The sequence below is a fragment of the Lynx canadensis genome, chromosome D2 (genome assembly GCF_007474595.2).
Source record: "Lynx canadensis isolate LIC74 chromosome D2, mLynCan4.pri.v2, whole genome shotgun sequence".
NCBI classification, from domain to species: domain Eukaryota; kingdom Metazoa; phylum Chordata; class Mammalia; order Carnivora; family Felidae; genus Lynx; species Lynx canadensis.
The window spans coordinates 33,804,413-33,831,901 of NC_044313.2; the positions used below are offsets into that span (position 1 = coordinate 33,804,413).

The 27,489-nt window shown below is 36.5% G+C and overlaps 1 protein-coding gene across 6 annotated transcripts in view; it reads left to right on the forward strand.

The window, feature by feature from the left end:
• The window catches only part of LOC115527197 (protein FRA10AC1), an 84,683-nt gene that overhangs the window by 35,450 nt on the left and 21,744 nt on the right, over positions 1-27,489 (forward strand). For 2 of the 6 annotated variants that reach the window (XM_030334669.2, XM_030334670.1), the window contains exons 3-12: positions 3,081-3,289; positions 5,215-5,278; positions 7,019-7,095; positions 8,434-8,529; positions 8,656-8,701; positions 11,050-11,126; positions 12,634-12,717; positions 13,300-13,384; positions 22,903-22,948; positions 25,682-25,795. In XM_030334669.2, the coding sequence (XP_030190529.1) occupies positions 7,019-7,095; positions 8,434-8,529; positions 8,656-8,701; positions 11,050-11,126; positions 12,634-12,717; positions 13,300-13,384; positions 22,903-22,948; positions 25,682-25,795 (625 nt within the window). In that variant the 5' untranslated portion in view covers positions 3,081-3,289; positions 5,215-5,278. Of the gene's footprint in view, positions 1-3,080; positions 3,290-4,232; positions 4,252-4,931; positions 5,107-5,214; positions 5,279-5,610; positions 5,707-7,018; positions 7,096-8,433; positions 8,530-8,655; positions 8,702-11,049; positions 11,127-12,633; positions 12,718-13,299; positions 13,385-22,902; positions 22,949-25,681; positions 25,796-27,489 lie in introns of those variants that run through there. The other 4 variants (XM_030334672.1, XM_030334668.2, XM_030334671.1 and 1 more) reach the window with 4 other exon arrangements.

Consider the following 27,489-nt stretch of genomic DNA (forward strand, 5'->3'; position numbering starts at 1 on the left):
ACCCCTCTCCCCCAGTTGCTCCCATCTCAGTGCCTAGGATATCTGTCTTTGACTATCTAGCATTTATATGACATGATTTCTGGGACCCCAGGAAATCCCACCTATCTGCTCCCCAACCTGTTCTATTGTGCCTGACATTGCTTTGATCACCAATTCTTGCATTTACCCATTGGAGTGAAAGTTTTTAAAAACCTCTGGGAGTAGTTAAATTTTTTAAATGTAAACTTTTTATTGAAGTATAACATTCATACAGAAAAGTACACAAACCATAGGTGTAAATGAACCACTATGGTTCAAGAATGCAAGGATCAAGAAACAGAATATTGCTGTCTCCCCAGAAGCCCTACCCACCATGGCCTTGTGCCCCCTTCACCTCCCCTTCTCCCACCAGGGAAAGCATTATCCTGACTCATAAACAGATTACTTTTGCTTTTGTTCTTTATATAAAGATTGTGTTATATGTATTCTTTTTGCACAGACTGATGAGGGACACAAAGGCGAAAGAAATGTGCCTTAAATTAAATCTCCTTACAGCCTACAGCTTTGTAGCCCACTGATAGACACCTGAAACAGAAAGCATGACCTTGCTCAAGGAACTCCTGGTTGTCTTACTGCCTTAATGTTTATGTTTTGTTAAAAACTAAAAGTAACCTTACCTGAACAGCAGCTAGCCCCTCAAGGTCCTGAAAGCCTTGCTTCCAAAATTCCTTAGAAACTTACTTTATCTCTATCTCCCCTCCCTCCACCAACTTAAATATATATAATCAGTCACTCCTCACAACCCCAGTGCAGCTCTTTCTGCCCACGAGTTCTGTCCCCATGCTTTAATAAGATCACCTTTTTGCACCAAAAAGTCTCAAGAATTCTTTCTTAGCCATTTTCTCGCAAACCCCACTTCAAATTTCATCATATACAATGTTTATTCTGCTCAGCATTATATTTATGAGATCCACCTAAGCTGTTGTGTATAGTTGTAGTTTATTCACTTGTATTGTTCTGTAGTCTTCCATTGTGGGAATAAACTATAACTTATTGAACTGTTCCATTGCTGAGGGACATTTGGGTTGCTTCCAGTTTTTTCCTTATAAATAGCACTGTTATTTATAACTAGTGTCTTCTAGTTCAGGTCTTTCAATGAACATATGTACACTTTTCTGTTGAAAATACGCTGAGGAATGGAATATATGAGACATAGGATATATTCATCAGCACTAGATCTGTCTTTTCTGTTTAGCCATTCTGGTGGATGTGTAATGGTATACCTCCTGTTCTTAATTCCCATTTCTCTGATAACTGGTAAAGATGAGCACTTTGTTTGATATGCATTGGCCATTTGGGTATCCGATTTTGTTAATTGTTCAAGTCTTTTTGCTAAATTTTCTATTAGCTTTCTGGCTTTTACTTAACGATTTTTAAAGTTCTTCATATAACCTGATAATTTGTTGACTGTGCATACTGCAATATTTTTTCCCACCCCATGAATCAACTTTTCATTTTTAATCATCTTTTAAATGCACAGAAACCTTTGTTTTATTTATTATTAATTGGTTGATTAATTAATTAATTAATTTAAAGTTTATGTATTTTGAGAGAGAGAAAGCACGTATATGCGTGCAGGGGAGGGGCAGAGAGAGGGAGAAAGAATCCCAAGCAGGCCCTGGGCTGAGTACAGAGCCCCACATGGGGTTTCAATCCCAGGACAGGGAGATCATGACCTGAGCTGATATCAAGAGTCGGACGCTTAACCAACTGAGCCAATCAGGTGCCCCTATTTATTTATTTAGTTTTAAAGATTTATTAAGTAATCTCTATACTCAATGTGGAGCCCGAACCCACAACCCTGAAATTAAGAGTTGCTCACTCCACTGACTGAGCCAGCCAGGCATCCCTAAACAGAAGTCTTTAATTAATTTATTTTTTCCTTAATGGTTAGCCCCTTGTGCGTCCTGTCTAGGAAATTTTTTTCTGCCCTAAGGAAGATATGAAATATCATGAAGTTGTTTTCCTGTTTTCTCTGAAACTGATTTTTTTTTTGCCATATTATTCGATTGACCCATTACTACTTATTGAAGAGTCCATACTTAAAACTATGCCATTAATCATGGGATTATATATGTGTGGGTTTGTTTCTGGGCTATCTTCAAGAAGAAGTTAAATGTTAAGCTTATTCTTGAGAAAGAATGCTTGTAATCTGATTGTTTCCCCAAGTAGCATTTATTATGTACTCATTGTGAATTAGACATGATGCTAAGCATGTAGCTGCCTCATTTCATTTTAAACCTCATTAACCCCCTAGGAGATAGCTGCTATTTTAATCTCCATTTTGTAGATGAAGAAATTAAGACTCAGAGATTAAATAATTTGCCCAAGATCTCCCAGCTAGTAAGTGGAAGAAAATCTGGCTGACTCTGAAATGTGGCTCTTTACTACGAGCAGCCTAGAGCGGGGAGGGTAGGCAATAAGAGTATGTATGTTGAGAGTGAAGGGTGATGGTAACGGGGAGGCGTGACACCAACTTCCCTCACTCCACCACATACTTATCATAGTATTTTGTTGCTTTGTTTGACTTACATGGCACTGGTACACATTTAGATGTTCACATTCATTGAAATAACACATTTTATAGATTAGGAACCATAGGTTTATGCCATTTACTATGTACTTGGCATATGATAGAGTATATTGTTCTTTAAGGATTTTATTTGTTAAGTAATCTCTACACCCAATGTGGGACTCAAACTCACAACCCTGAGATCAAGAGTTACATGCTCTACTGACTGAGCCAGCCAGGCGCCCCCATAGAATATACTGTTGTCATTACACTATGTATTCTTTCTTGATTAGTAGTCAACCTTTGAGAGGAAGGAGTGACTTTTACATATTTGTAACCCTGTAACTAGAATAGTGCTCTGCCCAGAGCAAACAGTTAATAAATATTTGTGTTTTTCGAGTTGTTGAGCTGTGATTGCAAACTTGAGATTTTCTGTTCAGGGAGGTTTTCTATCCTGTATAAATTGTATTTAGTTCAGATCATGTGTTCTATCCCTAACATATATTTCCTATTTTTTCTCTTTCAATAGCTGTTGCCTCAAAGGGAAAAATGCAAATCTTTGACGGAATGGTCTGGAAGCAACAGATCTGAAATTCTTAAAATGTTAGAACCAGGAGCTACTTCCCACACAATGAATGAGTTAAAAAGAGAGAGAAACTGACAGAGAAAGACACAGAGACACAGAGAAAATTGAGTCTTGTGGAGAGACAAGCACTCCAAGTTCTAGACCTTCACCAGGTCTGTGGCTTTAAGTTCTGTGCTTTTATTTCTCAGGTGCAAAATGGGGCTTATTTTAAGAATAAAATGAAGCAACAGACAAAATGGACAAAAACATACCAAGCATAGTTGAAAAATGCTATTAAATGTCAAATACTGTGGGGGGGGGGCACCTGGGTGGCTCAGTCGGCTGAGCCTCTGACTTTTGGTTTTGGCTCAGGTCATGATCTCAAGGTTCATTAGCTTGAGCCCTGCATGGGGCTCTGCGCTGAGAGCACAGAGCCTGCTTGGGATCTCTCTCCCTCTCTTTTTGCCCCTCCCCTGTTTTCTTTCTCTCTTTCTCTCTCTGTCTCTCTCATAATGAACAAACATTAAAAATTAAAATAAATGTCAAATATCAGTAGAAAGTAAATTGAATATAAGGTACAGGTGTGCTTGGTTTTAATAATAAAAGAACTAAATATAGATTTTAGATATTTACTAAAAAAGGAACTGCTTGACAAAGTAACTCAATATAGTATAATGTTAAATTGTGAGGCTACCTATTCCTTTACATTTTTTGAATAAATGTTTTTATTGCGGTATAATCTGATTGTATTTTGAAACAATCGAATTTACAATAATTTAACTTACAGATTTTTGAGATCACATTCACTGCATTGAGTAAAAAAAGATCTACAATTTACTCTCAGGAATAGAAGGGGGCCTTGAATATCATTATCTTCTGTTTAGTGCAAAAGATGTAAAAATGATATGTATGTTAAGTGCCAAGGTTTTCTCTAAAATGGGCCCGCTGTAAAAGTCAGTGGCGTGCCAGTTCGATTCAACAAATATTTAATTAGCGCTTGTGATTTCCAAGGAACTGTGTTGGGTGCTGAGAGGAAGCAAAGATGAAAAGCATCAATCAGTTAGCTGGAGGGAGACAAGACGTGAACCCAGTAACTGGTCTGCAAAGCAGAATGGGGCATCATAACGTAGAAAAGGTAAAACACAGGGAGAACCTGGTGGAGCTCAAATAATTTAAATTTTCCTGCCTACGTTTTTGTCTTTTTCTTCTTTTGAAAAGGAAATATTTTAGATTCCTTTTCACGTGTGCCAGGTGGTTGCGGAGAATCTGCGACCCTGTGAAATCTCCCCTATTCCCTGTTCTTCCTTTGCTCCCATATTCCATGAGCTCCTCTGCCGCCCGTACTGGAATGGCATGTATCGTGTGGGTGGTGAAACGATGGAAAGTTATTTTTGTTTTAATTATGAGAACTGTTTTATGGAGGGAGGAGGAGAGGCAGATCGGAGACAGACGCTTCAGCGGGGATGCTCCGAGGAGGCGTTACTAAGGTTACTAGAAAGAGGACGGCAGGTGATATACAGGCAGGATTTTTTTCTAAAACAAAATATTTTCAAACGGGCGTGGGCGTAGTGCGAGCAGTACCACACGACATTAAAAGCTGCGCTCGTGAGGGGAAGGAAGCCGAGGAAAAAAACTAACGGTTGCGACTGTAGAAAGTAGATAGCCTTTGCCTACTCTCCCGGCCCTGGTTGCCGCTGCCTTTGTTTCCCGGGGCTGTTCTGGCTGTAGCACGAGGTCGGCGCGCCCGAGGACGGTGTCATTTAAGTGTGACACGCGGCCGAGCCGGACCGGACGCGGCGCCCAATCGGGACCCGTAGAAAGAGGCGGGGAGCGGGCGGCGGCGGCCTTCGCTGCTGGGAGGCTGCGCGGCGGGGGCGAACCGGACTGGCCCTGTAGCGGCTCGCTCAGGCCGTGCGTAGTCGCTGCAGCCACCGGGAGAGGGGAAGCGACTCCCGCGGGCGTACTTGGCAGAGCAGGGAGGAGCGAAGGGGTGTGTGATAAGGGCCTTGAGTGTATTTGGGGCTGGCTAGAAGGACCTCCAGAATTGTTCCTCATATGCTACTCGTTGATTATCTTTTGGTTGTTTTTTTGGTTCTAGAGAACACCCGGCGTCTGCCGTCTCGAATTTCTCTCGGCCCTTGTCATTTGATTCGTTACCCAAAGTGAGTGAGAGCTTTTCAGTGCAACCACTGATTTGAGATGAGTATGGGATGGATGAAGCCGCCAGAGGGGGGAAAATGGGAGAGGGGGAGCAACGGTAGGAGGTGGTGTCGCGGGCTGTGGGGTCAAGATGACATTAGACTCAGTTCTAAAACTCTTTATATGCTGTACCACATTTAACGTACAGTCCTATGAGATAGGAGACCGGCGCTCTTATTAGCCTCGTTTCATAGAAGGGGGAAAGAGGGAACTGAGGCACAGAGAGGTTAAGGAACATGCGGAACAAAAGACAAATGAAAAGTTCAGAGCCAGGATTTGCACTCTGGTAGGTTGATGCCAGAAATACATCTCTAAGCTCCACACAATGGTTGACCCTCATCAAGATGTTTGGAAAATGAGGACCTAAAGGGTGAGAAGTTGCTGAGATGTGGTAAGACAGCTGGAGCAAGGAGTTGACATGATAAAGGGTGGGAGATCCAGGTGATGACAGATGTTAAGGGAGGATAGAGTTGGAACTGTGGCCTTCTAACCTTTACCTCCAACCTTGGCTAGCACCTTCCTCTTTAGAATTTTGTGGGACAGAGAAGAGAGGTTTTCACTCACACACCTAAGTTTGAAAATGGAATCATAAAAATTCACAAATATGTAAGATTTAAGGTTTACATGATGTAGACACTTTATTTGGCAGATGAAGCCCAAAGAAATAACGTAATTTATTCAAGGTAGCCAGGACTAGAAAGGTATCTTGTCTTAGGTCCAGTGCAGTAAAGTTTAGGGAGTTCTTTCCTTTTTGTCCTGCTGCACTTGTAATAGTGAATATTAAAGTTTAAAAATTTCGATATATCATTTGACCTGGACTAATTCCTTGTAGCCATATGAATTGAGTATGACCTCAAAAGTCAAATAATCCACTGATTCCCCATTAATGTGTGTTCCAAATTCAATGTAATGCTGAAACCAGAGGCTTCTTCAAGTACAACTGAGTGACAATTGAGATCTTCCTGGATTTCTAAGAATTTCAGTTAAAAAATGAATTGGAACAAAATAAAGTTTACTAGACCAAAGGGCAAGGTTGTTTACTTTGAAGAAACTAGGAAATCTCAACATATGTTGTAAAAAGGCAAGTTTTAATGAATTGATAGTGTACTCTTCACAAATAGAGTAAGTCTAATGGAATATAATAATCAGTGGTAGCATATTCTGTAAAGGCAAATTGGAGTAGTTGAAATCGTGGGCTTAAGAGTCAAGTAGATCAGCTTAGCCACTTATTTGCTCTGTGACTGATTTACTTAACTTTGTCTTTGATTTCTTCATCTGTAAAGTGGAGATCATAGTTCCTAATTTATGGAATTAGAAGCAGTGTTTGTTAAGGACCTACCATAATGTCTGGAACAAAGTTGGTGATAAATACACTGAATCAAAGGTGAAGCATTGCTGAATCTTGTGTGCAGTCACATGGCAGGTTCTATAAAAAGAACCTCGTTTTCAGTGAAGAGGTCAAAGAGTAGCTTCCCTGGTTGGCTTAATAGTAATTAAGGTGGAAAATGTTGATTGATTCATTTTCTGAAGGGTAAGTCTGTTACTTCAAAGTGAATGAAAATTTTAGTTGGCTGGTGAACAGTGATATACCCACCATGATCCTTTACAGTTACTACAGCTTTTAAAGATAACTTATTTTTGAACTGTTTCCTGAACTATGAACAATTTAGGTTCTAGGTAACTGACTTTATACTTCTTTACAGATGCATGGTCATGGGGGCTATGACTCTGATTTTAGTGATGATGAACACTGTGGTGAATCTAACAAAAGGAAAAAAAGGTAAGTAATTTTTTATTGATCTGTGTTTCAGATCCTTTCCAGGTTGAGATGACGTATAAATAATACTGAAAGTTTCTGGATTATGTTTACATGTGAAGACAACAATGCTCTACTCAATGAATTTTTGTTCATTAAACTATAATGAATTGACTCGAGAATTTGAGAACAGTTATGTGAAAAATAAGAAAATGATGTTTATGCTGTGAAGAGATTTATGGAAGTGGAGGTGGGGGAAAAAGGAGACCAAACAAAACTTAGATTTCTCTGTTGCATCTATTTTTCATGCAACTGTTAAGGTCTTTTTACTTGTGAATGTCATAGCTAAGTATGGGCTTAGTTGGAGGTCCCTTTGCAAGTACTTGACCTCAAAATGAAGTTCATGTGGAGGGTGAGACTGTGCAGTTTTATGGTTTTGTGAATGAGCAGACTAAGTGTTTAAATGAAGGAGCTCATGGAAGTTTTTATTGAATTGGAAGGGACAAGAACTGTCAGCACATAAAGCCTATGCTTTATGAGGACTCTGCATCCGGTGATATTGCTGTGTTTAGGTGCATTGTTTTCAGCTTTCAGTGGTTAGAAATTGATTTCAACTGTTAACTTAGAAGTGATTGACTGATCTATATTAACCAAACTTATAAAAGTTGTTTTACTATTTCACACCGAGAGCAATATGTAAGGCATAGTGAATGGAACCGAACATTTTTGTTGGGTTCAGTATTCATGGGTGACCAAAAGAATAGAAATGATTATAACAAATTATGTTGTATGGTTCTTTATGTTTTAAAGATTTTTCACTTAAAAGTATTACTTTGTAAGAAAAGAACTTGAGCAAATCTAGCTGAATAGTCTGTACTCTTCAGTTATATCTATCTTTATAACTAGGGCTGATCATCTATAGTCTATTATATCATTTATAATCAACCCTTATTCTTTTTTATATTATTGGTTACCAAAAGCATCAGCATCTCTACAAACAGGAAAATTGTGGCGCAAAGAGATTAAGTAGCTTAATCTCATTTAAGATTAAGATGGTGAAAAAAAAAAAAGATAGTGAATGACAGAGCCCAAATTTGGATCCACGAATGTAGGTGGTCTAACATCAGAAACACCATGCATTTGTTTGTTTCACCTTCTCCATTTTCTAAGTATTAAATAAAGTTAAGATATTAATTAAGTGATTTAAGGAGACCTAAAATGTCTCATTAAAGATCAGTGAGTCATTTTTAAGTTTAGACTTGAAATTTTAAAACATGTTCCAATTAGGAAAATAAAAAGAAACAAGAAACACCCTTTAAGAAAAATGAACTCTTTTAATAATTTTTCTTCTTCATAAACCAGGACAGTTGAAGATGATTTACTGCTCAAAAAGCCATTTCAGAAAGAAAAACATGGAAAGGTGGCCCATAAACAAGTTGCCGCAGAATTGCTGGATAGGTGTGTACTTCAGTGTAAATGTCCTTTTTTGGTTTAAGATGTTTTTGTAAACTCAGGGACTTGGGGGATTTAATTGTATTAATTAGAATATAGAAATTTGAATTTGCTTGAAATTTGTCTTAACAGGGAAGAAGCAAAAAATAGAAGGTTTCATCTGATAGCTATGGATGCTGTATCCTTTTTATACTTCTAGATTTTTATAACAAGTAGAATATTTTTAAATCTACTTTTCTATTTCATAAAATCTTGTGAAGTCAGATAGACCTATATTATGTTTTTAAAGGTAAATGTTTATTGATGTGCAATCTTGTCATTTATACTTTTGAGTACAGTTCTCTTTTATTGATACATAAGAAAGATTTAGAGACAAAAATAATAAGACGTATTAGTAATGATCTATAAATAAGTTTATAAAATAGTCCATGAACTTGCAAATATTTTTCCAACCTGTTTTTGTCTGGCTCTCAAAATTTCTCATTTTAATACTGTTCTTATCTTTAATCTCATTTTAACTCTTATTCTCTTACTACCTGGTTCTTGGCTATGGAAGTTCTTTATGTGTCTAAAGGTAGATCTGTCTGTGGACTGTCCTCAGGCCTGTAGTTGCTTCAACTCTTAGGCATGACTTGGGGCTGTCTTTAAGCTCTTTCTTGCTTCCCTATTATAGTCATGTCTCACCTCAACTTTTTGGTAAGACTGTGGCTTATTACACTAACTGCTACCACTATCCATCCATACTACTGTTTGGGAGTATGAAAGAGAGGTCAAGCAAGACCTGAAGTATTTCTGGATGTTTATTACTATGGGCAGGATTAAGAGGAGACCATGGCAATTAGATACATCCCCTATCTATTGACGTCTCTTTCATTTTGTTATCATTCCTAATCCTTTTCTATAAGTTATAGAAATCCTCTTATCACCGATTTATTCATTCCTCTTATCTTCTAATCCAATATCTCACCTTTCCCATGGATTTATTCTCATCTGCCACTTGTTCCTTTAACATTTCGGCATCTATTGTGCCTTCGGTGACACCACTCTTTTGGGGGTATTGGGGCATCTAGTTACAGCCTGGTAAGAGCGAAAGTGTAGGTCCCTTTTCTGGCACTGGTGGAGGTGGGGCCACAGTTATTTCTAGAATTTTTGGCTGAAGTAGAGTAAGCGTTGTCTAAAGTTATCTGTCTTGTTAGGCTTCCTCTCTCTTGGTTATTCAGAGAGAACAGGCTTTTGTTGGGACTTTCCTTGTCTGTGCTTGTTGACATTTCCAGGTTGCCAGCTTCTTCACTTCCAATTCTGAGTTCATGAGGCAAAAAGAAAACCTGGGGAACTTACCGCTGTGTCAAACCATGGGTCTTGAACTCCCTAGCTATTAATGGATTCTCCTCCTCACTTTTAGGGTCTTTTTATATTTGTTTTAGATATAATTTCCAAGGTTTTTAGTTGTTCTTAATGAGAAAAATAGGGAGAAGTACAACTTTGCTCCATCTTCCTGGAAGCAAAGTCCCACTCAGCACCTGTTTTTATAAATAAAGTTTTATTGGCACATACCTGTGTTCTTTCATTGAGGTGTTATCTGTGCCTATTTTCATGCTAAAATGGCAGAGCCAAACAGTTGTGACAAAGACACGTTTACAGGTGACAAAGAGACCATTTACAGAAAAAATTTGAAATAGACCAAAAGCTGGAAAACCCAAATCTCTGGATGTCTGGATTTTCTCTTTTTTCTTTTCTGGAAGGTTAACTGCTTTATTGCCAGTATCATATTCTGATTCAATATTCTGTCAGAACACATTGTAATGAATTAGGTCATTATTTATCTTTGATATAATAGGATATAGTCAGACAGTATTATGAATGAGGTTAATTTTATTTGCATATTCAGCTCTGGAGAAAATACCTTTGAGCTTTTTAAAACAAGTAAAACGGTCATATATCTTGTTGTATTGTGTTAAAAATAAACATGACTGAATTCTTTAAATATTAAAAGAAATATAAAAAAATAACATTGTTTTTGAAAGCTTAATGTTAGGATTTAATATTACAAAAGTATCTTCTATTTTAGAGGCTTTGTCATTACTGGAATAACTAGATCTTATAGTGATAAGAGTTAAATTGTATTCCATATCTTTAATTTTGGACACTATAATTTATTTTTCATAGTATTCTGTTAAAATAAATATTGATGTGAGGCTGTATGTATTTCAGCAATAGGAACAAGAAGTTTTCCTTCTTCCCAGTTGGAGATAATATTTTATCACAAGAGTAGTATATGCTTGAAAAATGTTCAAAACAATATAAACAGTATTCAGTAGAAAGTGAAAGTCCTTCTATGCTACAGTGTTGACTCTTAACAGTTTAATATTTACCCTTTCAGATATTTTTAATTCATAAACATATATAGTATGTATTTACATATTTAAAAAACTAAGTAGATTCATACTGTTTGTCTCTACTTACTAGTATGTCATGGACACAGAACAACTCCTGAACAAATAAAATCCTTAATTTTTTGCATTTCAGTATCAAAGGCATACAAAGTTTGTAAATGACTATATTTTATACTATGGTGGCAAAAAAGAAGACTTCAGGCGATTGGGGTAAGTGTCATGAAGTTTACATAGAATGGGAGGAAGATATGGATGTCTTTAAAGACCCACAGCTACTGTGTCTTCTGATTCTGCTCTCCATTCCAGTTTCCTTATCATATCCTGAAATGGAGAGGCTATCCATAACTTTGGGCTAAGTAGCTCATCATGAAGCCCATTATCTGGCAACAGGCCTCAGGTAGCCTGCGGAGCCAGATCTGCCTCAAGCAGTAACAGGATATGTGAGGAATACTCCGATGCCTGATTATGCAGTAATTTTTTTTTTTTTTTTGGTAAGGATTTTTGAGATCATTAACTTTTTAGACCTCAGTGTTTGGGATTGCTTTTTAAAAGGTAGCGCAAACAGGAAAGGAAACAAAAACAAAAAGCAACTCCTCCCTGTAGTTGAGGCTCTTCTATCAGAGCCTCTTCATGGTGTGTGTTTTTTTTCTCTGACTTAATAATTTTCTGAGTTTGATAAAGCTCTAAAAAACTTTGTGTTATCTCATCTACCTCAAATTTATCTCCCCTCTCACTTTAGTCTGTATTCCCCAACAATCCCTTGTTCTGCCCCCAAACTGTTAACACGTTTTTTTTTAAGTTTATTTATTTATTTATTTATTTTGAGAGAGAGAGTGGGGGAGGAGCAGAGAGAGAAAGGAGAGAAAGAATGCCAAGCAGGCTCTGCACTGTCAGCACAGAGCCTAACACAGGGCTCAGTCTCACGAACGTGAGATCATGATCTGAGCCAAAATCAAGAATTGAATGCTTAACTGACTGAGCCACCCAGACACCCCCAAACTGTTAGCATCTTAAGAATATCATCCCCTCTCTTCTGTTCTGCCGTTACTCAGTCTTTCTAGGAAGCTGTAGTAAAATGAGGTATGGAAAACTCTTCCATTTTTTTTTTTTCAACGTTTATTTATTTTTGGGACAGAGAGAGACAGAGCATGAACGGGGGAGGGGCAGAGAGAGGGAGACACAGAATCGGAAACAGGCTCCAGGCTCTGAGCCATCAGCCCAGAGCCTGACGCGGGGCTCGAACTCACGGACCGTGAGATCGTGACCTGGCTGAAGTCGGACGCTTAACCGACTGCGCCACCCAGGCGCCCCAACTCTTCCATTTTTTAAATTTGATCTCTGTGGCATCGTGTTACTGATGTTTTAGATTCTAAAACTTACTTTCACTCATTTTTCCTTATCCACTTAGTGTTTATTTAGATTTCTCAAACTATCTTTGGTAATTTAGCACCATTTGTATAATTGAAACCAGTACTAGAGACGGATAAATGCCTTATTCATTTAACTTGTTTGTGTAGCAGCCCTCTTTATCAGTGTCTTTTGAAAAAACTGAAATCATTTTTATAAGTTTATGAACATATATACATATTCACACATAAAACTATCTTTATCTTCATGTATTTATACTCAGCTGTTAAAAAATCTCACAGAACTGTTTAACCTCCTAAATTTGACAAATTTTGTGTTTATATTAAATTGAAATAGTTTTATTTTCCAGGGAAAATGACAAGACAGACATGGATGTTATACGAGAAAATCATAGATTCCTATGGAATGAGGAGGATGAAATGGACATGAATTGGTAATTTTTTGCCATCCAACACATAATACAGACTTTAGTCCTGTCTCTCCTGCTTGCTTCCTGTTTTCTTACCCTGTCACCTGTCCAGGTCATTCAGCCCCTGCGTGGAGGAGTTCTGAGTGGAAGACATAAAAACATGCCTTGGAGTAGTATTATGTTTGGTTTGGTTCTTTTGGTAATTTTTAGCAGTTTTTACTGACTTGTCATTGCTTGACTTTGTCTTGAAAATATAGTTTATTACATTTTTAGTGTATCGTTTGTTGTTCCATAATGTGCTTATTTTTAAAATATCTTGGGAAAAAGTAATACCTGAAAAGTAATACCTGAAATGCAAACATAACAAAAGACAAAAAGTGAGGAGTAAGGCTCCCCTTCTCTGACTGGCAGCCTTGCAGTTGCCCTCCCTGAGAGAGCCACTATAAATAGTTAATATTCAGGTATTCTATGCACATGTAAGGAATAGGCCTCTTTTAAAACATTAATATTTATATCATATGTGTTATTTATTGACATTGCTTCCAAGTAGTAAACTGTGGTTGAATTTCTAAATGCAAAAGATTTATATATTTTTTATGGATCTAGGGAGAAGAAACTTGCAAAGAAATACTATGATAAATTATTCAAGGAATACTGCATAGCAGATCTCAGTAGATACAAAGAAAATAAGGTATGCCTTCCAAGTATTTATAGAAGGTTCTTATTTAAGTACAGTATTATTATTATTATTATTATTATTATTATTATCATGCCCCACCTTATTCTTTTAAAGGTGCTAATTCGAAGGAAAAAAAAAAAAGAGGTTAGAGTGGGAGAGAGCCAAAGCATAAGAGACTGTTAAAAACTGAGAACAAACTGAGGGTTGATGGGGGGTGGGAGGGAGGGGAGGGTGGGTGATGGGTATTGAGGAGGGCACCTTTTGGGATGAGCACTGGGTGTTGTATGGAAACCAATTTGTCAATAAATTTCATAAAAAAAAAAAAAAAATAAAATAAAGGTGCTAATTCAAGTCTAGGTTGAATTAGTCCTGCATCTATGAAGAGTCATTTGGACCGTTTAACCTCTACAGCTATGAAATTTACAAAGGGTCTCTTAGTCAAGGGTCTCTTAGTCAAGCTTTGTGAACTGAGGCATGAATAGTCTAAGATTAAACACAAGTGGCTACTGGATCCTGTTTCATCCTGACTCTGGCCTAGAGCCTCTACTGATTATAATGAATGATTTGACACTGCAGAATGATGTCTTGTCTCACAGATGATGTTTGAAATTGATAGACTTTTTTTTTCAAATAAATTACCATCTGTAAAGAGGCAGATGCACATCTTCTTTTATATAAATGTCTATTCTAGTAGAATTAAATCTTACCAGTGCTAATTAGTAATGGCAGATTTCTGTTCTCACTGCATCTTACTCTAGTTGATATTAAAGTGATTTTTATTCCTATCTCAAATTTCACATTTGTAACTAGAGAAGGTGACCCAGGAACAGATGATGTCAGTTTGAAATGGGTTGGTGGGGGGTGGGGGGGAGGGAATGTTGCATAAATCTGTATGTTTTGGCTAGTGTGCATTTGTATTAAGAAAGATAATCTATTTAAAAAGTTGTTTTAGATTTATTTATTATACGAATTTCTTTTTCATTTAAATAATTAAATCTCAGAATCATGATTGGTTTAATTTTTTTTTTTTCAGTAGTGGCTTTAATATGTGAGTTGCTTCACAGTATTCTTATAGCTAATAGTATCTGTTTTTACAAACCCTTGGTTTTTTTTTTTACAAACCCTGTTTACAAACCCATGCATGTCATATATCCCAAAGGTTTCCCCAGTTTCTTAGGAACTAGCTCTCCTGTCTGTACTAGTTATTGATCACATTAAATCCAAAAGGCATCACAGCAATTGGAGTTACTCAACTGCAAGTTGAGTATGAAATATAAATCTTTCTAAAAGCACATAATAAAGCAGCTTTTTCAATGCTGACTCATCTGTTGATTGTTTTTCAGTATTTATTAAGGACTGGGCAAGGTGTTGTGGATTAAAATGTGACTGCCCTTCAAAAAAACCTATAGTAATAATTGAGGGGAGAAAGTGTACATAAATCAATGTTAAATATTTGTATTCTCCATTTAAAAAACACAGTATATTACTAGAAATCATGCTTGAAAGAGGATAATCTTGAAATAAATTATATTTTCCTATTAGAACATGATGAGTAGTTAGATATGAGGGTAAATCCAAGTAAGAAATCAGAAATAGGAAATCTGGAGGGAGACCGATGTGTTGTTTTTTTTAAAGACTTCATTTTTTAGGGGCAGTTTTAAGTTTACAGCAAAATAAAGCGGGAAGGTACAGAGATTTCCCATATACCCCTCACCCCATACACAGGGGGATCTTTTCTAGGAGGAAAGATGACTTTTTTTGGCATACCACATTTGAGGTTCTGGAAAATGTTAAAAGAGTAGTGCCTTTGATTTCCTTACTAGGATGCATTTTCTTACAGTTTTATTTATACAAAGACAGTGTTTTATTGATTTTTAAAAAATCAGCTCCTAGCTCAGTGCCTAATACATATAATAGATGGGGCATTTTTAGTGAACTCCAGCTTTTGTCCCACACACCTATTCCCTTATTACTTCTTCCCTTTCATCATTGAGAATTTGGTTGGATCATTGCATCAGGATTAGATTCAGCTGGAAGGACTGAAGCACTCCTACATAACACTGGCTTAAATGAGATAGAAGTTTATTTTTCTCCTACATAGGAATCCAAGTGGATGGTCACAGACTTTGTGTTTTCAGGAAGTTAGGATCTGTCTGTCTTATTACTTGCATGTGTGATCTCTTTATGCTAGCGGGTAGAGTAAGAGGCAGTGGCTCAGCACCAAATCCTTAGTAACTAACTAACTAGTAGGACATACTGTATTTGTTACATTTTTTATCCCCCTATAAGATTGTAACCTTCCTGATGACAGACAGTGTTTTTAAAAAAATTTTTTTAAATGTTTGTTTACTTTTGAGGCAGAGACAGAGTGTGAGTTGGGGAGGGGCAAAGAGAGAGGGAGACAAAGAGTCCGAAGCAGGCTCCAGGCTCTGAGCCATCAGCACAGAGCCCAATGAGGGGCTTGAACTTACAAACCGTGAGGTCATGACCTGAGCCGAAGTCGGACACTGAACCGACCAAGCCACCCAGGCACCCCTGACAGACATTTTAATAATCATTTTATATCTTCAGCAGAGTTCTAGGCCCAGTAAGTAGTTGCTTAATAATTATTGAATAGATTGGGACACCTGGGTGGCTCAGTCGGTTAAGCGTCCAACTTCAGCTCAGGTCATGATCTCACGGTTTGTGAGTTCGAGCCCCATGTCAGGCTCTATGCTGTCAGCTCAGAGCATGGAGCCTGCTTCGGATTGGGTGTCTCCTTCTCTCTCTGCCCCTCCCCCACTTGTGCTCTGTCTTTCTCTGTCTCTCAAAAATAAATAAATGTAAAAAAAATTTTTTTTTAAAAATAATTATTGAATAGATTAATGAATGGAAGAAAAAGTTGGGAAACTTATTTTTATTTGACTGCTTCAGTGGACATCCTAACATATATGTTTTATGACAAGCAATCCTCACATACATGTATGGACTTAAAAGTAGAATTAAACAGACTTATTTTGAATGCTTTATTTTTTTCCTAGACTGGAGAGATTTTTTTTTTGGGGGGGGGGATTTTAATGAGAATATTTTCAAATATTTTGAGCCCTCATTTGCATTTAAAATACAAAATTGCCTGATTCAAGTAATAGGTGATTAAAAAAAATAGGCAAAGTTAAACAGGCATTGAACACTTCATCTGAATTATCTTAATACAACAACCTATAATATTGGGGTTTTTATTCATACAAAGGAAATAGACTGAGAAGTTAAGAAACTTTCCAAGGTCACAGAGCTAGTTAGTGAATGGTAGAGCTTACTTTGGGTCTGTATGATTCTAGAGCTGAGCTTTTAACCATTACAGTAAACTGAATAGAAAACTAAATAATTTACTATAATTTCAGGAAATTAACATGTGAATATGAAAGATCTTAAAAAGGCAGTGTAGAAAAAACATTTTTTAGCTAAAATACAAAGGTATATTTAGGAATCTGGAGGGAAGTTTAATACCTTTCCACTTTAGGGTCCAGAGGGTCCCATTTCTCTTTCTCGTTCATTACTTTGCCATTGCAGTGAGGAAAGAGCCATTCATGAATGAATGGTTGTGGTTGTGTTCTAATAAAACTTTATATGTAAAACAGGCAGCAGGCCTGTGAGCCATACTTGCTAACCCTTGGGGTAGTATGTAGCAGGTACTATTCTAAGTACTTTATGTGTACTATTCCTATTTAAACCTCTTAAACCAAAGAAGAAAGAACTGTGTTATCTCTGCATTACGTATGAGGAAACTGAGGCACAAGAATATTTAATACCTTGTCCAGTTATAACCTGTTAAACGGTGGGGCTAAGACCTAAAACCTGGATAATTCAACTCTTTTGCACTATAGTATATTGCTTCTTTACTGTACTATAATCTCTTTTTTTTCTGTCAATGTCATAAAATAATATATATATTTTTTATTAAAGGAGGCATCTTGTGGCCTAGCACCTGTACCTTTTAATAGGTAGTTTAAAAGTAAAGATTGTTCAAGGGGCTGGATGGCTTAGTTGATTAAGCATCCAACTTCTGCTCGGGTCATGATCTTGCAGTCTGAGTTCGAGCCCCGCATCGGGCTCTGTGCTGACAGCTTAGAGCCTGGAGCCTGCTTCAAATTCTGTGTCTCCCTGTCTCTCTGCTCCTCCCCAGCTCATGCTCTCTCTCCTTCAAAAACAAATAAAAACATTTAAAAAAATTTTTTTTAAAGTAAAGATTGTTCCTTAGCATTGTTCAAATATATCTTTAAATAACTGGAATCCTATATGGAGAAAAAAAAAAAGCTATCATGTTTAAAATTAAGTGTGCTTTTTTTTAACTCTTTATTTTAATCACTTGTTGCTCATCACAAGTTTACTCCCCATCATGTGTTTCATCTACCCACCCCCACCTCCCTGCTGGTAACCATCAGTTCTCTATAGTTAAGAGTCTCTTGGTTTCTCTCTCTCACTTTCTCTCACTCTTTCTCTCTTCCCTTTATCTGTTTTGTTTCTTAAATTCCACATGAGTGAAATCATATGGTATTTGTCTTTCTCTGACTGACTTATTTCACTTAGCATAGTAGTCTCTAGCTCCATCCATGTCATTGCAAATGGCAAGACTCCATTCTTTTTTATGGATGAATAATATTCGTGTGTGTGTGTGTGTGTGTGTGTGTGTGTGTGTGTATTTTTATATAACACATCTTCTTTATCCGTTCATCAATCTATGGACACTTGAGCTGCTTCCATATTTTGGCTGTTGTAAATAGTGCTGCATAGGGGTGCATGTATCCCTTTGAATTAGTGTTTTTGTATCTTTGGGTAAATACCAAGTAGTGTTATTGCTGGATCTTAAGGCTGTTCTATCTTTAACTTTCTGAGGAACCTCCATACTGTTTTTCAGAGTGGCTGCACCAGTTTACATTCCCACCAACAGTGCAGGAGGGTTCCTTTTTCTCTACATCCTTGCCAACCCTTGTTGTTTCTTATGGTTTTTTATTTTAGCTATATTGATAAGTGCGAGGTAATATCTCATTGTAGTTTTGATTTGCATTTCCCTGATGATAAGTGATGATGAGCATCTTTTCATATGTCTGTTGGCCATCTGTATGTCTTCTTTGGAAAAATATCTGTTCATGTCTTTTGCCCATTTTTAGTTGAATTATTTGTTTTTGGAGTGTGGAGTTGTATAAGTTCTTTGTTTTTTGGACTAACCCTTTATTGGATCTGTCATTTGCAGATATCTTCCCCATTCCATAGATTGCCTTTTAGTTTTGTTGATTGTTTCCTTCACTGTGGAGAAACTTTTTATTCTGATGTACTCCCAATAGTTTTTTGCTTTTGTTTCCTTTGCCTCAAGGGACCTATCAAGAAAAAGTTGTTATAGCCAATGCCAGAGAAATTATTCCCATTGCTGTTTTCTAGGATTTGTATGGTTTCAGGTCTCACATTTAGGTCTTTAATCCATTTTGAATTTATACTTGTGTATGGATAGGAAGTAGTCCAGTTTAATTCTTTTGCTTGTTGCTGTCCAGTTTTCCCAGTACCATTCATTTGTTGAAGAGATTGACTTTTTCCCATTGGGTATTCTTTCCCACTTTGTCAGAGATTAATTGACCTTACAATTGTGGGGTTATTTCTGGATTGTCTATTCTGTTCCATTGATCTATGTGTCTGTTTTTGTGCCAGTACCGTAATGTTTTGACTACTACAGCTTTGTAATGTAACTTGAAGTCCAGAGTTGTGATGCCTCCAGGTTTGCTTTTCTTTTTCAAGATTGCTTTGGCTACTCATGGTCTTTGTGGTTCCATACAAATTTTAGTGTTATTTGTTCTAGTTCTGTGAAAAATGTTGTTGGTATTTTGATAGAGATTGCGTTCAGTGTGTAGATTGCTTTGGGTAGTACAGACATTTTGACAATATTTTTTCTTCCAGTCCGTGAGTGTGGGATGTCTTTCCACTTCTTTGTGTCCTCTTCAGTTTCTTTCATCAGTGTTTTATGGTTTATGGAGTACAGGTCTTTCACCTGTGTCTATTTGGTTAGGTTTGTTCCTAGGTATCTTATTATTTTTGGTGCAATTGTAAATAAGATAGTTTCTTAATTTCTCTTTCTACTGCTTCATTATTGGTGTACAGAAATACAACAGATTTCTGTACGTTGATTTTGTACTCTGCAACTTTACTGAATTTGTTTATCAGTTCTGGCAGTTCTTTGGTGGAGTCTTTCAGTTTTCTATATGTAGTATCGTGTCATCTGTAAATAGTGAAAGTTTTAATTTTTTTCTTACTGATTTGGGTGCCTTTTATTTCTTTCTGTTGTCTGCGGTACTATGTTGAATAAAAGTAGTGAGAGTGAACACTCTTGTCTTATTCCTGACCTTAGTTAGGGGAAAGGCTCTCAGTTTTTCCCCACTGAGAATGATGTTAGCTTTGGGTTTTTCATATATGGCCCTTACTGTGTTGAGATATGTTCCCTCTAAACCTACTATTTTTGAGGGTTTTTTTATCATGAATGGATGTTATACTTTGTCAAATGCTTTTCTGCATCTATTGAAATGATCATATAGTTCTTATCCTTTCTCTTATTGATGTGATACATCATGTTGTTTGATTTGCAAATATTGAACCACTGTTGACACCCAGGAATAAATCCCACTTGATTGTAGTGAATGATTTTTTAAAATGTATTGTTGGATTTGTTTTGGTAGTATTTTTGTTGAGTATTTTTGCATCAGTGTTCATGAGAGATGTTGGCCTGTAGTTTTCTTTTTTTGGTGGTGTCTTTATCTGGTTTTGGTATCAGGGTAATGCTGACCTTATAGGGTGAATTTGAAAGTTTTCCTTTTTGTATTCTATGCAATAGTTTGAGAAGAGTAGGTATTAACTCTTCTTGAAATGTTTGGTAAAATTCACCTGTGAAGCCATCTGGTCCTGGACTTCTGTTTGTTTGGAGTTTTTTTTGATTACTGAATCAATTTCTTTGCTGGTCTGTTCAAATTTTCTATTTCCTTCAGCTTCAGTTTTGGTAGTTTATATGTTTCTGGGAATTTATTCATTTTTTCTAGGTTGCCTAGTTTGTTGGCATACAGTTTTTCATCATTATTTGTATTTCTGTGGTGTTGGTTGTTATTTCTCTTCTCTCATTTGTGATTTTATTGATTTGGGTCCTTTCTGTCAGTTTGGCTGGAGATTTATTAATTTTATTGATTTTTTTTCCCAAGAACCTGCTCCTGGTTTCATTGATCTGTTCTATTATTTTTTTAGTTTCTATATCATTTCTGCTCTAATCCTATTATTTCCTTCTTCTGCTAGTTTTATGTTTTATTTGTTATTTTTCTAGCTTCTTTAGGTACAAGGTTAGGTTATTTATTTGAGATTTTTCTTGCTTCTTGAAGTAGGCCTGTATTGCTATAATCTTCCCCCTTCGAACCGCTTTTGCTGCATCACAAAGGTTTTATTTATTTTATTTTTAAATGTTTATTTATTTATTTTGAGAAAGAGCAAGCAAGCAAGGGAGGTGCAGAGAGAGGGGGAGAGAGAGAATCCCAAGCAGGCTCGAACCCACCAACAGTGAGATCATGATCTGAGCTGAAACCAAGAGTAGGACAATTAGCTGACTGAGCCACCCAGGTGCCCCATTTTGTTTTTTTATAAAGGTTTTTAAACTGTTGTGTTTTTATTTCATTTGTTTCCATATACTTTTTTCATTACTTCTTTTATTTCCTGGTTGGCTCATTCATTGTTTAGTAGCATGTTATTTAACCTCCATGTATTTGTGGTCTTTCCAGAATTTTTCTGGTGGTTCACATCTAGTTTCATAGCATTATGGTCAGAAAAGATACATGGTAGGGGCGCCTGGGTGGCGCAGTCGGTTAAGCGTCCGACTTCAGCCAGGTCACGATCTCGCGGTCCATGAGTTCGAGCCCCGCGTCAGGCTCTGGGCTGATGGCTCAGAGCCTGGAGCCTGTTTCCGATTCTGTGTCTCCCTCTCTCTCTGCCCCTCCCCCGTTCATGCTCTGTCTCTCTCTGTCCCAAAAATAAAGAAAAAACGTTGAAAAAAAATTAAAAAAAAAGAAAAAAGAAAAGATACATGGTATATGACTTTGATCTTCATGAATTTATTGAAGCTTGTTTTGTGGCATAATACATGATCTATCCTGGAGAATGTTCCACATGCACTTGAAAAGAATATGTTCTGCTATTTTAGGATGCAGTGTTCTGAATATATCTGAATATATATCTGTTAAATCCATCTGTTCCAATGTGTCATTTGAAGCCATTGTTTCCTTACTGATTTTCTGTTTAGATGATCTGTCCATTGATGTAAGTGGGGTATTAAAGTCCCCTACTGTTACTTATTACTGTATTATTATTGATTAGTTCCTTTATGTTTGTTATTAACTGTTTTATGTATTTGAGTGCTTTCATGTTGGGTGCATAAATATTTACAATTGTCATATCTTCTTGGATTGTCCTCTTTATTAATATATAGTGTCCTTCTTTGTCTATTGTTACAGTCTTTGTTTAAAATTTTTTTTTTTAATGTTTATTTTTGAGAGAGACAGAGACAGAATGAAAGTGGGTTAGGGGCAGAGAGAGAGGGAGACACAGAATCCAAAGCAGGCTCCAGGCTCCGAGCTGTCAGCATAGATCCTGATGTGGGGCTCGAACTGAGGAGCTGTGAGATCATGACCTGAGCTGAAGTCGGACACTCAACTGACTGAGCCACCCAGGCGCCCCAACAGTCTTTGTTTTAAAGTCTGTTTTTTCTGATATAAGTATTGCTACTACGGCTTTCTTTTGACATCATTTGCATGATAAATGTTTCTCCATCCTCTCACCTCTCACATCCTCTCACATCCTCAAAGCATGTGTCTTTAGGTCTAAAATAGTCTCTTGTAGGCAACATATAGATGGGTCTTGATTTTCTATTCATTCTGTCACCCTATGTCTTTTGATTGGAGTATTTAGTTCATTTACATTCAGTGTAATTGTTGATAGATATGTATTTATTGCTATTTTATTACTCATTTTGTGGTTGTTTCTTTTGTCTGATCCTTTCTCATCTTTCTCTCATAAATGGTTTGCTGGTTTTCTTTAGTGGGATAGTTGGATTTCTTTCTCTTTATTCTTTGCATATTTAATGGTAGTTTCATTTGTGGTTACCATTAGCTTTATGTATAACATCTTTTATATATTGCGGTCTCTAGTAAGTTCATGGTTTAAGTTTGAATACATTTTTCACTCCTCTTCTCCCTATGTTTTAGGTATATAGTGTCGTATTTTACATAGTTCTTTAAGCCTTCAGGTTGATTTATGGGGTATTTAGGATAATTGATAGTTATCTAGTAGTATTCATTGGACAAGGTGAGCCTAAGGTCCTCCTATTCCCCTGCCATCTTCCCCTCCTGGTGAATTAGATTTGCTTTTTATGTTGGTAAATATCATTATTTCAGTTACTGGCTCTGTGTTTAGATGTACATACAATTTAAATAATGTTTAAATTTATCCTAACATAAATGTAAATTTTTTCTCATTAGTTTGGATTTAGGTGGCGAGTAGAAAAAGAAGTAATTTCAGGAAAAGGTAATTCCTTTTTGAAATTTTACTTTTTAATAGGATGAGGTTATTTTGTTATACTATTGAATTGAAGTCATTTGGTAAGATTATTCCTGATTTATACAATAAATGCTTATCTATAAAAGTAAAATTACAGACCATGTATTTGTGATACATTAGCAAATGTCAAAATATAATGCTTTAAAGATTTTTCCCTCTAGAATTTTTGCTTTTAGAACATTTGATAAGAGTATAAGTAGAAAATGTTTATTTTTTACAAAACTTTTATTTATTTTGAGAGATAGAGTGCTTGAGCAGGAAAGGGGGGGGGGGGGGGGGCGGAGAGAGAGAGAGAGAGAGAGAGAGAATGAATGCCAAGCAGACTCCACACTGTTAGTGCTGTGTCCAATGTGGGGCTCGAACCCATGAACCGTGAGATCGTGACCTGAATTCACATCAAGAGTTGGACACTTAACTGAGCCACCCAGGCACCCCAAAAACGTTTAAAGAGTTAAAGGAAACTAGTAAAGGATGAATACTTGAGTTTTTCTTTTTATTAACTTTTGGAAGAATGATTTGGTATTATTGTATTTCAGTCTAATCACATTTTGAAAGTAGAGATTAACTATCACTTTCAACCTAATGGAATTTTTGGATAGGCTAGTTCTTATTTTGGGATATCGTTGAGATTGAGACCAAATATTTAGTCTTACAGCAAAAGATCAAACATTTGGGAGGCAGTTATTAAATGCTTTTTTAATGCATTGTTGTAATCTACTCATAAGTCTCTGAAAAATTAATATCTTTATCCTATTTCATGCTGTAAAGTTACCTCTTTTTTGATAATTGCATTTCAAACTGTTAATGCTTCTGAAAACTGCATAGGAGCATTTAGCAAATCATTTTAAACTAATAACTTAAAAACTTTAAAAATAAAGGTTGCATTTTAGAATGATTAAACTTTGACGCCATCCCTGTGGATCATTTCCATCTTCCATAAATTCGATGTCTGTGTGAAGTGTAAAACTGGATATGCAATAAAACAAAATTAAAGAGTAGGACTTTTTTTTTCTTTAGATAAAGGATCAGCCCTGAAGATACTCTAAAGGAGAAGGAAAAAGAATAAGTTTAAAGCTATTTTTAACTTTTCTTAGTATTACATTTTAGTTTATGTTTTTTTTTATTTTATTTTATTTTATTTTTTTTATTTTTGGGACAGAGAGAGACAGAGCATGAACGGGGGAGGGGCAGAGAGAGAGGGAGACACAGAATCGGAAACAGGCTCCAGGCTCTGAGCCATCAGCCCAGAGCCTGACGCGGGGCTCGAACTCACGGACCGCGAGATCGTGACCTGGCTGAAGTCGGACGCTTAACCGACTGCGCCACCCAGACGCCCCTAGTTTATGTTTTTACCTAAACAATGAGAAATTTTGAAATGTTTCACAGTTTTAAAATTTTGTACTTTTTATTAAGTGGAATTTTCAGGTGATGGTAAGTAATGCTGCTTTTAAAAAATTAAAGGGCATTCTCTAAACTAATATAAGTGAAAAAAGGATTGGTTGGTGAGAGAAAGCTATTGCTATGATTTAGAATTATAATTTGGTTGCCATTTTAACAATAGAGCCATTACTAAACATGCATACATTTCATAATGTATTCACTTGGAATGAGTGAAAAATGCCAATTTAGAAAAGTTACAGGTTCTTTGGACTGATAATTTTTCAAAATCCATTTTGATAATTTCTTTTTAATGAAAAGTTTAGATTTGTTCCTGTTGGTGCAGATTATTGAGATATAAATTACTTTTTTACTGTACAAATAAAAGGTTCATTCTGTGAAAGGAAATAGTAGTTGGGTAGTTCCTTTCATTTTTTCCTCTTGGATTGTCAGTATCAGTCCTTTTATGCAGAATGTTTTCATACACAGCAGATATGATGTGTTGATTTTAGAGTCAAGTAACTCTAAAACATAGAACATTATTGTTCTACTTAGTCATTTCATCTCAGAGTGCTACCATCTAAAACGTGCTTTAAATGCCATTTTATGCTGGTATTTAAAATAGATGGCATAATGTGGGGCGCCTGGGTGGCGCAGTCGGTTAAGCGTCCGACTTCAGCCAGGTCACGATCTCGCGGTCAGGGAGTTCGAGCCCCGCGTCAGGCTCTGGGCTGATGGCTCGGAGCCTGGAGCCTGTTTCCGATTCTGTGTCTCCCTCTCTCTCTGCCCCTCCCCCGTTCATGCTCTGTCTCTCTCTGTCCCAAAAAATAAATAAACGTTGAAAAAAAAAAATAAAAAAAAAAATAAAATAAAATAGATGGCATAATGTTAGAATTTTAATCAAGTTAAAAATTATTATTAAATATCAAAAGGGATTTGCCAACATATAAATACATGTATTATGGAAAATATATTTATTCTTTTAGGGTATTATTGAGTATACTCTTTTAGTACTTCCATTTTCCAAAGTAGAAGATTCCCTAACAGGGAGTTAGTAAAACTCTGATCTAAACAGTTTATCTGTTGAGCAAGAATTCTGTGACTGATTTTTTTTAAATACTTTCTTTAGCTCTTTGATTTAATACTTATTTACACATTTGTTGAGCATACTATAATTATTACACTCAGTTATTTTTTAATGATGACTTGCTAGAACTAGAATATATGTATGTTAAATTTCAGGAGTAATTCCAAATTGATATTAATATTCCAGATTAAAATTGTTTCCAACTATCGTAGCTAATACTCCTTTCTTTTTCACAGGCCAGTTTTTCTGTGGAAATAAATGTTGTGAAGAAAAAGAAGATTTGAAGAGTTGGGAAGTTAATTTTGGTTACATTGAACATGGTGAAAAGAGAAATGCACTTGTTAAATTAAGTAAGTTGATTTTAGGTGTTATATAATTGCTTTCTTCAAAGTTTATCTAATTGCTTAGATTTAAAAATATATAGGCTAATTTAAGGTTTAATTAAAAAATTTTAATATGTCTTTCTGGAAGTGCTCTTTTTTCTGAGAGCTTCCCAAAGTGATAGATAACTTTTGAGGCTAAAATTTGTATGTGGTCACCATTATGGTGACATTTGGGTGAAACAGTTCTTTTTTTTTTTTAATTTTTTTTTTTAAACGTTTATTTATTTTTGAGACAGAGAGAGACAGAGCATGAATAGGGGAGGGGCAGAGAGAGAGGGAGACACAGAATCTGAAACAGGCTCCAGGCTCTGAGCTGTCAGCACAGAGCCCGACACGGGGCTCAAACTCACAGACCTCAAGATCATGACCTGAGCCGAAGTCAGACGCTTAACCGACTGAGCCACCCAGGCGCCCCTGGGTGAAACAGTTCTGATGACAGATGTAAACCGATAATTTGTAAAGTTAAGACCTCTTCCCATTAACATGAGTATGTCACCAGTGCACAATGAGATGCAGAGTATCAGAAAAGTCAGCATAAAATCTCATGTTACCTAGTAACCATATTGTTATGGTGTGGACAATAAATACACTCTCTTTGTGTCAATAAGGAAAAAGATTTAGGTGGGCATAACTGTTTGTGACATCAGTCTTAAAATCTTGAGGCTATACCCCAGAATACAGCAACCTCTTGTAATATGCCTGTTTTAGAATCAATCTTTCTTTCTTTCTTTCTTTCTTTCTTTCTTTCTTTCTTTCTTTCTTTCTTTCTTTCTTTCTTTCTACCTTTTTCTTTCTTTCTTTCTCCCTTTTTCTCTTTTCTTTTCTTTCTTTCTTTTCTTTCTTTTCTTTTCTTTTCTTTCTCACTAAGCTACTCTTCTGTGTCAGCTTCTTCTCCTGTCATGTTAATTACCTTACCTAAGTAAACTCCTGGCAGTTTTCTACCCACTCCATATAGAAGTCAAGAATTTCCTCATGTGCTACTTAATGCTCACCAGTGCAGAAGTCCCTCCTGGAAGTACTCCTGGGGACAATTCAGCTGGTGTGAACTGAAATTAAGTATAAGGCAAAAGAAGAGCCCACAATTGGAACTTTTTGAAATGCTCTTTGCTATTTGAAAACTCTTAGAGCACTTCAGACCAAGTGACTATACCCACACTATTGTTATTAGATACTTTTGATGTGAGACACACATTAATGCTGGGTATGAAACAGAGTTTGCTTTTAGAATAAATTGACAGCAGTTTTTTTAAAGCAATGTTAGAATATTTTCAATTTCTCAAGCATTCTAATACCATTTTTACTGTGCATAGGCATTTTTTGAAGTGGAGAGAATCAGATTTTTTTTTTTTTAATTTTTTTTTCAACGTTTATTTATTTCTGGGACAGAGAGAGACAGAGCATGAACGGGGGAGGGGCAGAGAGAGAGGGAGACACAGAATCGGAAACAAGCTCCAGGCTCTGAGCCATTAGCCCAGAGCCTGACGCGGGGCTCGAACTCACGGACCGGGAGATCGTGACCTGGCTGAAGTCGGACGCTTAACCGACTGCGCCACCCAGGCACCCCGAGAATCAGATTTTTTTTTCAGAGTTTTGTTTCCCCTCTTATAGTAAAGGGATATAAGGAAGAATGAGAATGTATGATATTAAAAGTAGAGTAGCAC